The sequence below is a fragment of the Microtus pennsylvanicus genome, chromosome X (genome assembly GCF_037038515.1).
Source record: "Microtus pennsylvanicus isolate mMicPen1 chromosome X, mMicPen1.hap1, whole genome shotgun sequence".
NCBI lineage: Eukaryota > Metazoa > Chordata > Mammalia > Rodentia > Cricetidae > Microtus > Microtus pennsylvanicus.
The window spans coordinates 141,409,024-141,423,692 of NC_134601.1; the positions used below are offsets into that span (position 1 = coordinate 141,409,024).

At 37.2% G+C, this 14,669-nt stretch overlaps 1 protein-coding gene across 1 annotated transcript in view; it reads right to left on the reverse strand.

Moving 5' to 3' along the window:
• Window positions 1-14,669, reverse strand: part of Efhc2 (EF-hand domain containing 2) — a 152,232-nt gene that overhangs the window by 96,962 nt on the left and 40,601 nt on the right. Inside the window, exons 3-4 of the mRNA XM_075957038.1 lie at window positions 14,291-14,441; window positions 1,871-2,094 (exon numbers count right to left, since the gene is read on the reverse strand). Of these exons, the coding sequence (XP_075813153.1) occupies window positions 1,871-2,094; window positions 14,291-14,441 (375 nt within the window). The remainder of the gene's footprint in view (window positions 1-1,870; window positions 2,095-14,290; window positions 14,442-14,669) is intronic.

Below are 14,669 nucleotides of genomic sequence, written 5' to 3' on the forward strand. Positions count from 1 at the left end.
CCATTCATTTTAATGAAGTTATTTAACTTCACATATCAAGGTAGCAAACACTTAAAAACTAAATCTAAATCCATAAAATTCTATTTAAAAACCTCTTATTAAAGTCTTAATTTTCCTAGATTCCTATATTTATTGAAGAGTTTTCTTTGCCCTAATGGAATGCTAAAATGGTTTTTGCAGTCTGGAAAGAAATTTTTTAAAACATTTGCTTGTCCTTGTTCTATTTTGAATTCCTGGCACCAACTTTTTCTTCTTTAGAAATCTATACAATTTGACAGTGTTTTGTGAAACTCATATAATAAATATGATTCTCAATCACTACTGTGCAATAATAACAGTTGGTAAATGCATACAGCTATAAGCAAGGAGCAGTGACTCTGGATCTTTTTCCTTCAGATTCTCTCTGGGACATCTAAAGACTTTGTATTCATCATCCAGGACATATACAAGATGTAAAAGTGAGTCCAAACCTTCAAATCTCCTTTTACAGTGGTACAAAGTCATTTTACCTTAGACATTCCAGGAGTAATAATACATATACTTTACAGGAGGACTGTATGCCTACATCATCAAAGAATAATTCCACTGAGGCTAAGATGCAGGTGCAAGGGGATGATCCTATATGTAGTTTTAAATGAGAGATAAAAACAGAATCAAAGGAGAATTTCATTGAAAATTTTGTTTTCGGAAAGGAAATGGATTCTACAGTTTGGAAACAATAAAATTCAGAGCAAACTAATTACTGGAAACAGCAATGAGAACGATAGTTGTGCTTGAGTGGAGAGAAAGGCCTATTAGAAAGTGTATAAGGGGATTTTCTGGGGGGGGGGTAAGGAACTGCTCATCATCAGAGTTTAAATACAAGTTAAGACTCACTCTTAAGTATAGTTAATGCCAGTATATTTGGCCATGTGCAGTTATATGTCAACAACAACAAAATGTAGTGAGGGGTGGTAGTATACAACTGTAATCCCAGCATTTAAGAATCAGGAGTAAAGTGAGTTCAAGGTCAGCCCGAGTTACACAGTGAATTCAATCTAGTCTGTGCTATTATAGTGACAATCCCTCTCAAGAATCTGTAAATGAATAAATATAAAAGGTAAAAATAAAAAGGGAAACAAATGATAATGAAAATCAAGGTAAGAATCTAGAGATTTCCATTCTAGTCCCAATAAGGAATCTGATTAGGTATGTGACCTAACCAGTGATACTTCTTTTTTGTGTATGCAAAGCCTCTGGGTATTCAAAGACTTCTGGGAAATAGAAAACTAGGGTCAAGGGATCAGTTTTAAAAACTGCAGAACTATAACACTGACTCTTTGCTCCTTACAATAGAATCAGATTTTAAATGCAATTATGTTTTATAACAGAGAAAAATAAAAATCATGGCTACTTCACTCTTTGAGAATATTTCACCATCAATCTCACAGGGTTCCAAGGAGAAAGAAAGTGTTTAAGTTTTGGTTTATTTGATCAGTAGGCACAGAAGAAAGATTTTTCCCAGCCAGAAGGAGGCGACTAAAACCAGAAAGCACAAGCAGAAAAAAAAATGTAGATTCAATTCATATACTATTGGTGACCACAAAACTAATTATGGGCACCTAGACATTACCTCACCTAAGCAGCTCACTAAATACTCCTATAGCTAAAAAGGGGGCTCCAAAAGAGAACTGGAGGTGAGGGTGAAGGGAGTCAGCAAGGAGGGGTTGGAGTGGGGGGGTCATTCCTGCTCTGCAGCCACCATTCAGTCTTCCTTTCTAGCCAAAGAATAAGATATAACTACAGTTTCCAATGTTGTTCTGTGTCTGCAACAAGAGTGCCAGCACTCGTTCGCCCGGTCACAAAAAGTCACAAATGTGCCACTTCTCACCTCTCTTCGCATCTTCATGTAGGGATCTACTGGGCGCGGTAATGGAGGATTCAGTTTGATTCCTACTTTCTTCAAAAAGTTCTTTGTGAATTTGTCACAATCATAAATCCTGAATGTGCGCCCATAGAAGACAACATCTGTGTTGATATTGAAGTGAAACACATTATAAAACTGATCCTCATTAGGAGGTGGGAGAGTAATCCGATGGCGTTTGATAGAAGTGCCTGGGGGAATAAAGAACACAGTTTTTTAAACCATGTGGCTAGTAGGAAGTTACAGTGGATCTCAGCAACAGCCCTCCAGGCGTCTCTACAGTGGGGTAGTAGGCAAGAAGCCATATTTCTAGGAGGCAACTTTATACATTCAAATTCAAGTAAAAGTAAACCAAGACTTTTTAGGTCCAGAGTTCTCTGACCAGTCTGATAATGAGATTTGAGCTTCCTAAGTGTTGTAAGGGAAACATTTATATAAACCATAAAGACTGGAGGACAGGAATGGATATAAAAGAGGGGTGGAGTTAGCACAGTGAGCAAAAATGCCACTCTGCCATGTACCTCTCCTACAATAAATAGGCTTGCTTTTAGTTACCAGATAGAGCTCAATGAATTCAACTAAACAAGACATTAAGGTCCAAAACTAAAGTGCTCCTAAAAAGCCAATGCTTGGTTCAAAATCCAATAAATAAGCAAATAAACTAATAAGCTTTAGTTTATGTTTATTTATAGCTTCAATAAGCATGAATGACTTTATGCAGCTTGAAAGCTTCATAGAATCCTTTCTCATCTAGAAACTTATTCTTCCTTCCTCCATTACCTCTGCCTATCTGCATCCAACTACCTCCATCAAGTGAGGAATGCTAGAGACTTCATGGTTTCAGCCAGTATTCTGGGTCATGGGTTCTTGATTTTATCACGTTTCATAAACAACCCTATGTTGCTCATTCTCTCCTGGTAGAGACAAGGAGATAGTTTGTTGTTCGTTGTTCAACAGAGGTAAGCAGCAGCAAAAAAGGACCATCCCTTTTTGAGCCAGTTTCCCAAGTCCCAGTTTGCAAGTTCCCCTTGAGAGATAGAATGAGGATGAGCTTGCCTCTGCAAACCCAAGTGGCACAGGAGAGAAGACCTAAAGCTCCTGTGAGCACTAGTAGTCTTACTAGACTAAACAAAAACCATGTCTGCCTTTTGTGTTGCAGGGAAGCACTGCCTCTATCTTCCAAGGCTATAAGCCGACCTGCACTAGAAAGCAAGGCCATTTCTGTCTTTCTAAAGCTGTCTATGCATATAAACAGCCTTGAAGAGCAAGCTCCAAGCAAAGAGCAGTATGACAAGATATACTGAACTGGAAACCACTCATGCAGAGTTGTCTCTCAATGTGTGTAACTGACTTAGGCCTGAGAATCTACCCTCAGGGCAAAGGGAAAAAGAACCAAAGCACACCAAATTGCTAATGGTCCAGTAACACATGGCTTTGTGTGACCTCAGTATGGAAAGATTTTAATATAAAGATGTCAATTTACCTTCTTTTATTGACAATACTGCCTTTTCTCAAAGTTTAGAAATACTTAAAACTTACTCATTCTTGTTCATTAAAGAACAGCTAATGAACCATCTTTATGTGCCAGGAACTGTGTTGGGCACTATTCCATTACTCCATTTATCTTTTCAGTTTGTTGAGGAGAAATTAAGTAAAATCATTTTCCTCTTTCTTTGTAGCAATTTTTAATTACTTGGTACATTAAATTAAAACAATAAAACTATAAAATTAGAACTGGCATAGACTATTTTTAAATGTACTACATAAAAGATGATATAATTTTACTGCAAAGAATTATACTTCAATTAGCCTTTAATTCATGCCATTGAAAACAGTATGCAAATTATTTAAGCATTCAAGGTTAGACATTTAGAACAAATTGCATACTTAAAATCTATAAAAGGGTGGGTATTTCAAATATTTCCAGGAACTATTATATGTCTCTTTAAAAATACTAGCATTCTGGCAGGTTATTAAACACTCAACAATCTAGAGCTTCTTCAAAATTTTCCTCTATGGAACTAGGGAAATGGCTCAGTGGATAAGCCACTTGTTCCACCGATGTGGGGATCAGAGTCAGGCTTCCAGAACTCACATAAATGGCTGGCAGCAGTGGCAGCTGCCTGGAATGCCAGAACTCAAGAAGTGAGACAGATACGCCAGGCAAACTGGCTAGATTAGACCAAATCTGTGAGCTGTGGGTTCAGTGAGAGAGCCTGCCTCAAGAACTAGAGAGCGCTCAGGAAGACACCTGGCACTGACTTCACTCCAAATACACACACACCTGCCTGCACATACACTTGCACACACATGTGCATGCACAAACATTTGCACACACAGACACACACACACACTATATATGTGTGTAAATGTGTGTGTGTGTGTGTATACACACACACACAAATGCAAAACTTACACCTGTACTGTGATGATTTGAATAATAAACGTCCCCCATCGCTTTGGGCATTTAAATACTGGGTCCCCAAATGATGGCACTATTTGGGATATTTAGAAAGTGTGGCCTTGTTGAAGAAAGTATGTTACTGAAGGCAGGCTTTGAGTTAATTCTGCTTTGTGCTTGCTGTTCAAGATGTGAGCCCTCAGCTTCCTTCCTGCTGCCTTTCCTTCACTCCACCCTCATGAACTCTCTCTGGAACTATAAGCTCAAATAAACCTTTCTTCTGTAGCTGTTTTGGTCATTGTATTTTATATCAGCAATAAAATAGTAAGTAATGAATATATTACAATTTTTACTTCATTATAAAAATTCAAATAAGCTATGTTTTTAAATATGACTCTGAATAGGAATATTATCACTTTCAAGGTATGAAGTAGACTATAGTGCTTCTAAATAATAATAACCACAATAACCATCAGAGTCCTAGAATAGACTTCCACTGATAGTTTCTCATCTAATCCTCCACTGAGACAGACAGTAAATGAAGCATCAATATTCACTTCATATAAGAGGAACTAAAGCAAAGAATGTTGAAGTGTCTAGCCCAATGCTATAACCCTAATGAATGAGAGAAAAGCATTTTGAACTTTAGATACCAGACTCACAAAACACTATTATTTTTCACAGTTTTCACTGAGTTATAGCTCAATCATCCAGAAAGTACTTAGGTGAAGGAAAAGAAGAAGATCCATAAGCAAAATTGAATAAAAATGTGCTAGAGAGATGCCAGCCATAAGGAAAAGAAGAGAAATTGATGGTGGAGATGCTCTTTCAAAGCAGCCTGCCCACTCCACCCCCTTATAAGGGTGAATTTCCAGAACCATTCACCTGCCTACTGTAACAATCCCTTAATCACAGCATTTCCACCCCTTCAGAGCCTGCATCTCAGACCTCTCAGCTTCCTTATCTCAGCATCCAATAGATTCTGTTACTTTTGAAAAGTAACAGAAAATAGTCTTGACTATCTATGGGCTGGAAACAGAGTGGGTCTACTAAGAAACAAGAAGAAAATACTAACAATAAAATCTAATGTCACAATACTGCTTGAATCAGAAATCCATTGTGGACCATTTGAAATGTATGCGATCTCTCAACTGTAGCTCTAGGAATTGGGACAACTAGCTATTGAGATTTGCATGTTTATTTTTTTCCATGATAAATGTCAAGAACTCTACCAGTGAGGGTTTGCTCTAGAATACCAAAGAAATGGGCAGGATGCCATGCCTTTGGCACATACTGAAGAGCAGTTGAACTCATGAAGGTAAATAAATAAAAATGTCTCTCTCTCACACACACACACAAAGAAGAAATGAAAGCACCATTTCTGTCCTAATTTTTCTGGTGTTTATCTTCCCAGCTGTCCCATAAACTGGCTGGAACATACATCCAGGCATCAAGTGCTTGCCTTCCAGTTCCTCCTCATCTCCTCTCCATTTCAATATTTTAAAAGTTATTGCCCTGCTATCTGACTATGCTATGCAAGCCTTAACTTTCTAACAGTTCCCTATGGTGTAGATCAAACTGTCCATATATCCATTTAGATTTAACATGTATCCATGCCATTCAGCTAGGACCTGCCTTAAATTTTGCTCATAACACAAAATTCAGCTTTGTAGAATTTACCTTTCAGAATTAAATATCTGACATTTATTTCAATTGTAAGTATATCTACTTTATTTCAGTAACATTGCACACCAAGGGTGAATAAGAAAATACTTAAGTGAATGAATATAAAAATGGAATTACACTTGTCGCTGTATCTACTAAATTTATGTCCAGTGATCAGATATGGTAAAGCATCATTCCTTTCTCTTGCATTCACTTTGCTCGTCCACTAAAGTGACTATTCCAGGTTTACTGTTATTTTTCTAAAATGTCACCTTTAGAGTATGAGTTTTACAAGAATAACTTTTTCATATGCTGATACATACCTAGCAATGAATGAATAAAATGTTAAATATCCCACATCTTTGAACAGAATGAGAAATAACCTAATAACCATATGCAAGTCCCCATTAACCACTTCATTAGTACAAAAATATAGCCTGTGCTGATGAGGGAGGGAGACTTGATCGGGGGAGGGGGAGGGAAATGGGAGGCGGTGGCAGGGAGGAGGCAGAAATCTTTAATAAATAAATAAATTTAAAAAAAAAAGAAAAAAAGATGCAAAAAAACCCCAAAAATATAGCCTGCTAAATTCTGTAACATCCTCTTGCATTGCTACCTTTGTGCCTACTTGTCATTACATATTCTCTGATCCATTCCCAAATATCTCCCAATGTCTTATCCCAGCACTTTCCCACACATTTAATTCATGTTATTCTTCTAGACTGTGTGTTGTGGAATATTATTTTCAGGTATGTGACATTTGTTTATGCTGAATTGATTAACTGTGAAACTGTGATTCTTTGCTTGTCTAAAATACCTGATGGTCCTAATAAAGACCTGAACAGCCAATAGTGAGGCAGAAGCAAGGATAGGCAGGGCTGGTAGGCAGAGAGTATAAATAGGAGTAATCTGGGAAGAGGAAGAACAAGAAGAGAAGGACATCAGGGGCCAGCCACCCAGCTATACAGCAAGCCATGGAGAAAGAAGCAAAGAAAGGTATACATAAAGGGAGAAAGATAAAAGCCCAGAGGCAAAAGTGGTTGGGATAATTTAAGAAGAGCTGTCTAAAAACAAGTCAAGCTAAGGCCACGCATTCATAACTAAGAATAAGCCTCCATGTGTGATTTATTTGGGGACTGGGTGGTGGCTCCTTCAAAAGCCAAAAGAATAAAACACCACACAATGACTGTGTTTTCTTTCTCTTTTGCCTTTAACTAGGGAAGCTTTTGAAGTACCACTCAGATTCTAAGTTCCTAAGTGGTTCCTGGCTTTCCCACTTCTGACCCCTCAAGCATCCAGTACCACTGATGATATCTGCATTGTGTAACAAGTATTATATACCACCTCCAATTCTTTCTTCCTTTCTTCATATCTCATTGCTTCTACAATAGTTATTGAATAGTCACTATGCATTAAACACACATCTTTACTTTCTTCTGCTCTTAAATTCTTTTTCAAAATTGTTTATTTTTGTGTGTTTGCTGTATGCATGGAGACACATCAGTGTGTACATGCCAGTGTGTGTGTGTGTGTGTGTGTGTGTGTGTGTGTGTGTGTGTGTAGAGCAGATGTCATACCTAAGATCTATTCCATTCTACCTTTTTTCAGAGAGCATGCCTCTCTGAACCTGGAACTCACTGAATTGGTAAGAATAGCTGGCCAGCAAGGTTCAGCAATCTTTTTGTCTCTACCTTCCCAGTGCTAGGATTACAGATGTGTACCACCATGCCTGGCTTCTTACATGGTTCATGGGGAATCCTTACTCAGGTCTTTGTGCTTGTGAAAAAGCACTTTACTGACTGTGCCGTTTTAAATTCTAGATTGTTCCATTCATTTCTAATTCTTGCCACAATGTGTACCCTCCTAGGGTATCAAACTTAGCAAAATGAAATACAAGATGCACAATTAAATATGAATTGCAGAAAAACAATGAATAATTTTTTAGTGTAAGTATATCCCATGTAGTATTTGGGATGTAGTTATACTAAAAATTTCATTTCTTACCTGAAATTCAAACTTAACTGCTCAGATCACATTTCATCTGGTAACCTTGCTGCTGCCCCCTCTACTTTATGGGATAAAATGCTTAGATATAGAATGTAGCTGATACAAATGCATGGCATACAAATGAGGAATTTAGTTTGCAAACACATTTGCTTCATTTAAAAAGTATAACAATACTACCCAGTTGAGGAACCAAAAGAAGCAGTTAATATGGATCATTGTTCTTAATCAAGGCTGCACTAACAACCACATACAAGCCAGTTGTTAACTGAAGGTCTGCAGTATCAAAACATACGAGTCCCTAACTGAGACTGACTGGTCTGGAACATGACAGAATCATGTTTCTCATCATTATCTTTTTCTTTAGCACAGATTAGTTTGGACATGATGGTACTGGACTGACAATTTTTCTGTCAGATGAGTAGGGTTAAGTTTCTGAGTTTACCTGACATTCCTGGCCTGATGTAAAATTGTTTTAACTACATTCCAGCACAGAGGCAACGAATTCTATAAACATAACATATATAACCCCAAAGAGAGCTATGTCTTGACAAGAAATTCAAGCAAGTTTTAAACTGTGACAATGAATTATTTGACTCATAACACACACAAATCTCTTTGCCAACAAGAGCTCATATATTACAATACATTATTCTGAATAGAAGCTTCAGGCAAACTGATTACATCTTTTTGAATAACCCTAATGGATGCCTCTTTTTGTCTCCAGCTTATCCCAAGTGCCTTGCACTCTATAAAAAATAGTAGAAGCAACTAAAATGGTATGTATTGGGGCATTATAATTTATACTGTTGCACTGATTGCTGAACTATAAGGTCCACATGGAATAAGTGCATCTGGCCTCTCAGTAAATTAGAAAAATATCAAAACAATTTAGAGCAAACAGGAACACAATCAGGACATAATACCTAACCTTGATCCCAAGCCTCTTCTTCCCTAGGCCCCACAGGTGCCTGAGAGGCAGTAGCAGGCAATTGAAGACACAAAGACTAGCTGCTCTAAACCATTAGCTTATCAAGTCCACCTTCTTTTCCTAGATTACTTAAGAAAGCCCGAAGAAGTCATGAAAATGAGTTTTCAAGTTATTGACTATCTGAGCAGACCTTCCTTAATGACAATCATAATAAATATTTCAAGAGAAATGGGTCTCTCTATAAACAGAACCTCATGGCAGAGTGGTTATTTGTGCTTACTTTCGACAGGATTTGTTACAGTCCACCAGGTTTCTCCACTCTGTTGACTAACTCAATGTGTATTACTGTGTATGCTGTCCACAACCTCTGAGCTGCATCTTTGCCAACAAAATGTCTTAGCCACTTCAGCTTTTACCTCTCTAGTATTGTGATTACAGACAACACGCAGTCCATTTGATGCCAAGGCTCAAGCTCAGGGCTCTGTGCATGCTAGATAAGCCAATCAGAAATTCTTATTTTTTTCAGAGACATTAAAATAGTCTTTTGCTCAGGGTTTCTTTCCCCGTGTTTTTTATAAACAAGAAAGGCTCCCTCCTCCTCACATAAAAATAATTTTCAAGTGAATCATTATAACTCGTCATGAAAACTACTTTTGTGAGTTTTGAAATTAAGAAAAATACACTTTTCTAAAATCCTTGTAAAGGCTGCATTTGACAATTTGTGGACACGTTCATGAACTAAAAGCAAACTAGACAAGGGCCACTAAAGTTCAAGAATATTAAATTTTTATCTAAAACTAATAACAGGGTAGAGAGATGGCTCAGTAGGTAAAAATCTTGTCATGCAAGCTTGAGGACCCAGGCTCCAATCCTTAGCAACCATAATCAAAACAAATCAAAAGAAAAGAAAACTGGGCATGGTAGCACATGTCTAGACTCCAGAGCTATAGAGTTGATGCCAGAAAGATCCTTGGTGCTTGCTGGCCAGATAACCAAGATGAATAAGTGAGTTCCAGGTTCAATGAGAGATCTTGTATCAAAAAAAAAAATAAAGTAGCCAATCATGGTGTCATACATCTTTAAACCCAAGGCTCGGGAAGCAGAGGCAAGTGGACATTCATAAATTCAAGACCACCCTGATCTATATACCAACTTCCAGTCCATACCTACAGATACATAATTAGACTCTGTTTCAAAAAAGATAATAAAAATGAGGAAAGTGTTGAAAGAAGAATCTGAAGTTGATCTGTGGCCTCTCTCCACAAACAAACATGCCTGCACACATGCACAAGTAATAATAAAAATCAAACAATTCAAGCAAATAATTCAAGCAAGTTTGCGGTATCTTGGAACCTCTAGTCCCCCATTTGTGCAAGCTGGATATAACAGTAGGAAAGGTAATCTAAAAGTAAACAAAGCTTGGTTAGGGAATACAAGAGTAAGGAAAAGCCTAGAAGAAAGAATATTTTAGGAGTCAGAGATAGCTCAGTGGTTAAGAGCACTTTGTGCTATTGTAGAGAACACAAATTCACTTCACAGCTCCCACATGGCAACTCACATCTATCTGTAATTCCAATTCCAGAGTATCCAATGGCTTCTTTGGGCTATACAGCTCCAAACATACATGTAGTACACAGGCAAACACTCATATAAATAAAAATAAATCTTTTTTTATCTTTTATTTATTTATTTATTAAAGGTTTCAAATGTACTTTTTGCTAAAGCAATACTGTCCACATACTAACTGAATATACTAAAGTAACACATGATCACAAAAAAGAAAAGTTGTAATTTTCACTTTATGTTCAATATTTCAAACATTCCTAATATATATTTGCAGATTGTTTTGTTGTTACTGTTTGTTTTTTATTTGCTTGCTTGTTTGTTTATTTGAGACAAAGTCTCTCAACAGAGTCCTGGTTGTCCTATGGCTAACTACATAGACCAGGCCGGCTTTAAACTCACAGAGATCCTCCTACCTCTGTCTTCTGAGGGCTAGAATTAAAAATATACATCACTATGCCTGACCTTGCTGATTTAAAAAAAAAAATCTTTACATGTGAAAATAATTCTTTCCAAGTGTCTAAAACTGCTTGTCCCTTCACAAAATAAAATGCCACATTTTTACCCTTAAAGTCTGTGAAAACCTTTTTCAAAACTTCTATTTATTTATTTTGAGGCAGGATTTCTCTATGTAACAACTCTGGCTATCCTGAAACTAGCTCTGTAGACTAGGTTGGCCTCAAACTCACCTCAAACTCAAGATCCACCTGCCTCTGCATCCTGGGTGATAGGACTAAAGGCCTGTACTGCCACTGCCTGACCCTTTTTCTTTTTAATGTATCTTTATATTTCTTAAAAGATTTACTGGACAATCATTGATATTGGCCAGAGAACAGATAGAATAGGAGCTGAGATGCAGAGTAATGGGGCTGCTCACCCTCACAAAAGGAAGCAGGCTGATTCTGGTTATAATCTGGGTGCCTGATTCCCAGTCCAGGTTTCTAGTCTTGGTTTTGTTTTTCCATACAAGGTTCTAACTGCCTGGCGAGTATCATCATATAGATGTCTCAACAGTCCTTTGAAGGCGTAATGCCTCCCAACGCATCACAGCAACAGACTTCATCTTGTTCTATCCTCTGGTCTTGGGCTTTCAAAGATAGGTATTCAACAAATACTTTTTGGCAGTGCCAACTGGCTCCAAATTCATCATCCCATATACCAAACACAATAAAGCTACACAATCAGGAAGAAAAAAATTCCTTGATTTTTTCATAAGTCCTTGATTGCACCCCAATTTCCTCTTTAAATTCATCATGATGAATCATTATGCAGGCACTAGGCATAAATAAGTACCAAGTAAGCAAAAATCTTATTCAACATGGGCAGAAATTATAAGACATAGCAATAAGAAAGTAGTAAGTACAAAACGTATGTGTTAAATATAGAAAGGAAGAATGAAAAGACTGAAACAACAAACTTTCAGTAAATATTAAATATATGTGGCACCTGGGCTCTAAATATTCATGTACACTAAATATATACATCAGTAAATATTCATGAGTACTAAATATTCATAAGACTTTAATTCGATCACTCATTCATTGGTGACATCAATTTTGGCCCCAAGTGCACCCTGCCCAAGAAACAAACAAAACCTATTACTATTCAATAGGACTGCTGGTGAGCTCCAGCTGTGGCCGAGCATCCTCATCTCCATACTCATCAATCTGTGTAAGTGTGAACCTTTGGCCCAATCTTTTCCTGTCTGTAATTCTCCTTGTTTTACCCTCAATATTGCTCTCTAAGCCACACTGCCTCCTAGCAAAGCTTATAAAATAGGGTATGGAGGTGCTGTCTATCTCAGGACTCAGGTCGAGTGTTCTTGCCTTCAATTTAGACTGGGTTCAACGTGTCTTTCCCCCTATTACTCACTGTATTTTCCCCAATGTCTGGCTGGCTGGCTAGTTGGTTTGATTTTGCAGTGCTGGAGCTAGAACTCAGGGCCTTGCATGTGCTGGGCAAGGGCTTTATAACTAACCTACATTCCCAGCCCTCACTACACATTTTAAATAAATGTATTATATGATTCACTCATTTGAATTTGGTCCATGAGCCTTCTCTTTGTTGGTCTGTGGAAAGTCTGTCTACACACTTCTTGGAGTCCAGCACTACTCCAAAGTATTCTCTAAGCTGCCACATAAAGAACACATCATGAATGAAATCGAAATTGTAGACAAGGAGTCCATGGTAGGCGACTGTCCCATTCCTATAATCAAACAATGAGAACAGCATAAGTTTGAATAACAACAAAGAGAAAAGACATGGGTATTTGTTTTGCTGAAAATCAAGAACAGGATAGTAGGGTAAATGTGAAGAAGTAGGGAAAAGAAAATGATACAGTATAGTCAGAGAGGAAAGTTTCAAAGTCTGAAATATTTCAGGTGACAATACTCCAAAAAAACAACACACACACACACACACACACACACACATTATTGCAGTTGAAAATCATGGCTCCTTAGAGAATAAGGGACTCTAGAAAGTCATTTACATCAACACCAAACACTCAAATCCCCTTCTATATTCCTACTGTACTATTAGTGAAAAGCAACGTCTAAATGCATTCAGTTAGATATCAAAGACACTTATCAAGGACACTTGAGTCTTCCTATTACAGGTATCCTTTTATACTGCTCTATCTTACACATGAAAAATTGTCAGTCTTGTCCCCATCATGATTGCTATCCCCTGATGGCATCCTGAATTCAGTCTCACTCCAGAATAAGAAGCACAGCACAAAATGAAATGTCACCTCCTTTGATCTCTAGTATCAGCTTCTCTGTAGCTACAAGGTTAACTCTCATTTACAACAGAAGTGGAATACAGATAAAGACTACAGGCATGTACAGAGTGAAGGAACAGGGTTCTGTTGAGATACTATGGTGGTTAATCTTGTTGATTTGATTGGACTCAGAAACACGAGGAAACTAGAAAAACATACCACGGTTACAACTGTGAGGGCAGTTCCAGAATGATTACATTAGGACAGTGCTGATCTAACAAAGAGGATAACTGAGACTATAATGAAGGAATTAATACATTAATGGATTCAAAACTTGAATAGATCATTTTGAAGGGTGTAGAACTGTAGCAAGTGGGTTCTAATTGAAGCAAGTAGATCACTGGCATATCATTGACAGTTTTATCTTGTCCTGGCCTCTGATACAATTCTACTCTGCTTGCTGATCATCAGAATGTCAGCTGCTCCACTGCGCTCCATACCCCTCAATGATGAGCTGAAACAATGAGCAAAATAGATAGCTCCTCCTTTAAGGTCTTTTTTTTTTAATCAGAAATTGGTCACAGCAATGTTAAAACTAACAACCACAATAAAACAAATATCAAGGTCATGATAATTACCATAAATAGTGTTAGTTAGCAGTAGAAAAGAAAAGCTAGAATGACACAAATAACAGGCAGAAAATTCAAGAAAAATAAATAATAGCACCCTGAAATTTGCAGGGAAGAAACACTTTCTTTTCTCCCAATAAAAAAAGAAGCAATAGCATCCTGGATAATGTAGTGAAGTGATGCACTGGTGCCAAAGAAACTAAAAGATTTGAAGACATGGTCACAAACACATGAGAGTTTGCTATATTAGAGACTATAGGCAGAGGAGAAAAATTGGTATATTGAGTTATAAGTAAGAAATAAGCTAAGTCACCATCACAAACTACAGGCTAATGTCATGTTAATATTCATGGCTTTGCATAACTAAGATGCCCAAGTATTAGTATGAGGCCTTTCAAAAAGCTAAAGACAAACAATATATAAAGGCATGAGTTAGAAGCAAAAGAACCATAATGTTGTTTTGAATAAATACCTTGAGGCAGTCCGCTATTTATCACTTCTGGTTCATTTACTTGAATGGTGTCATCTTCAAGGTAGAAATAGATTTTAAAGTATCTTATTCTATACTTTTCTTGCCTTTTATCAGGCACTTCATCTTCCAAATAGGCATCAAAAGATAATACCTGTTGGAATCATAATTAGAAACTGTGAAAAATATTAGCAAACTTAAAATCAATAAATCTATGCCCTGTACAATCTTTGTTAAAGAAAAGAGTTGGGTTTTCCCAAGACATTCTATATATCAGCTAAGAGAACAGATATATAATCTAGGTAATAGTATATGAAGATAATTTGACTTTTACCACCTTCTGGTTACAACAAAGAAACTATAATAAAGTAATAAGTCTAAC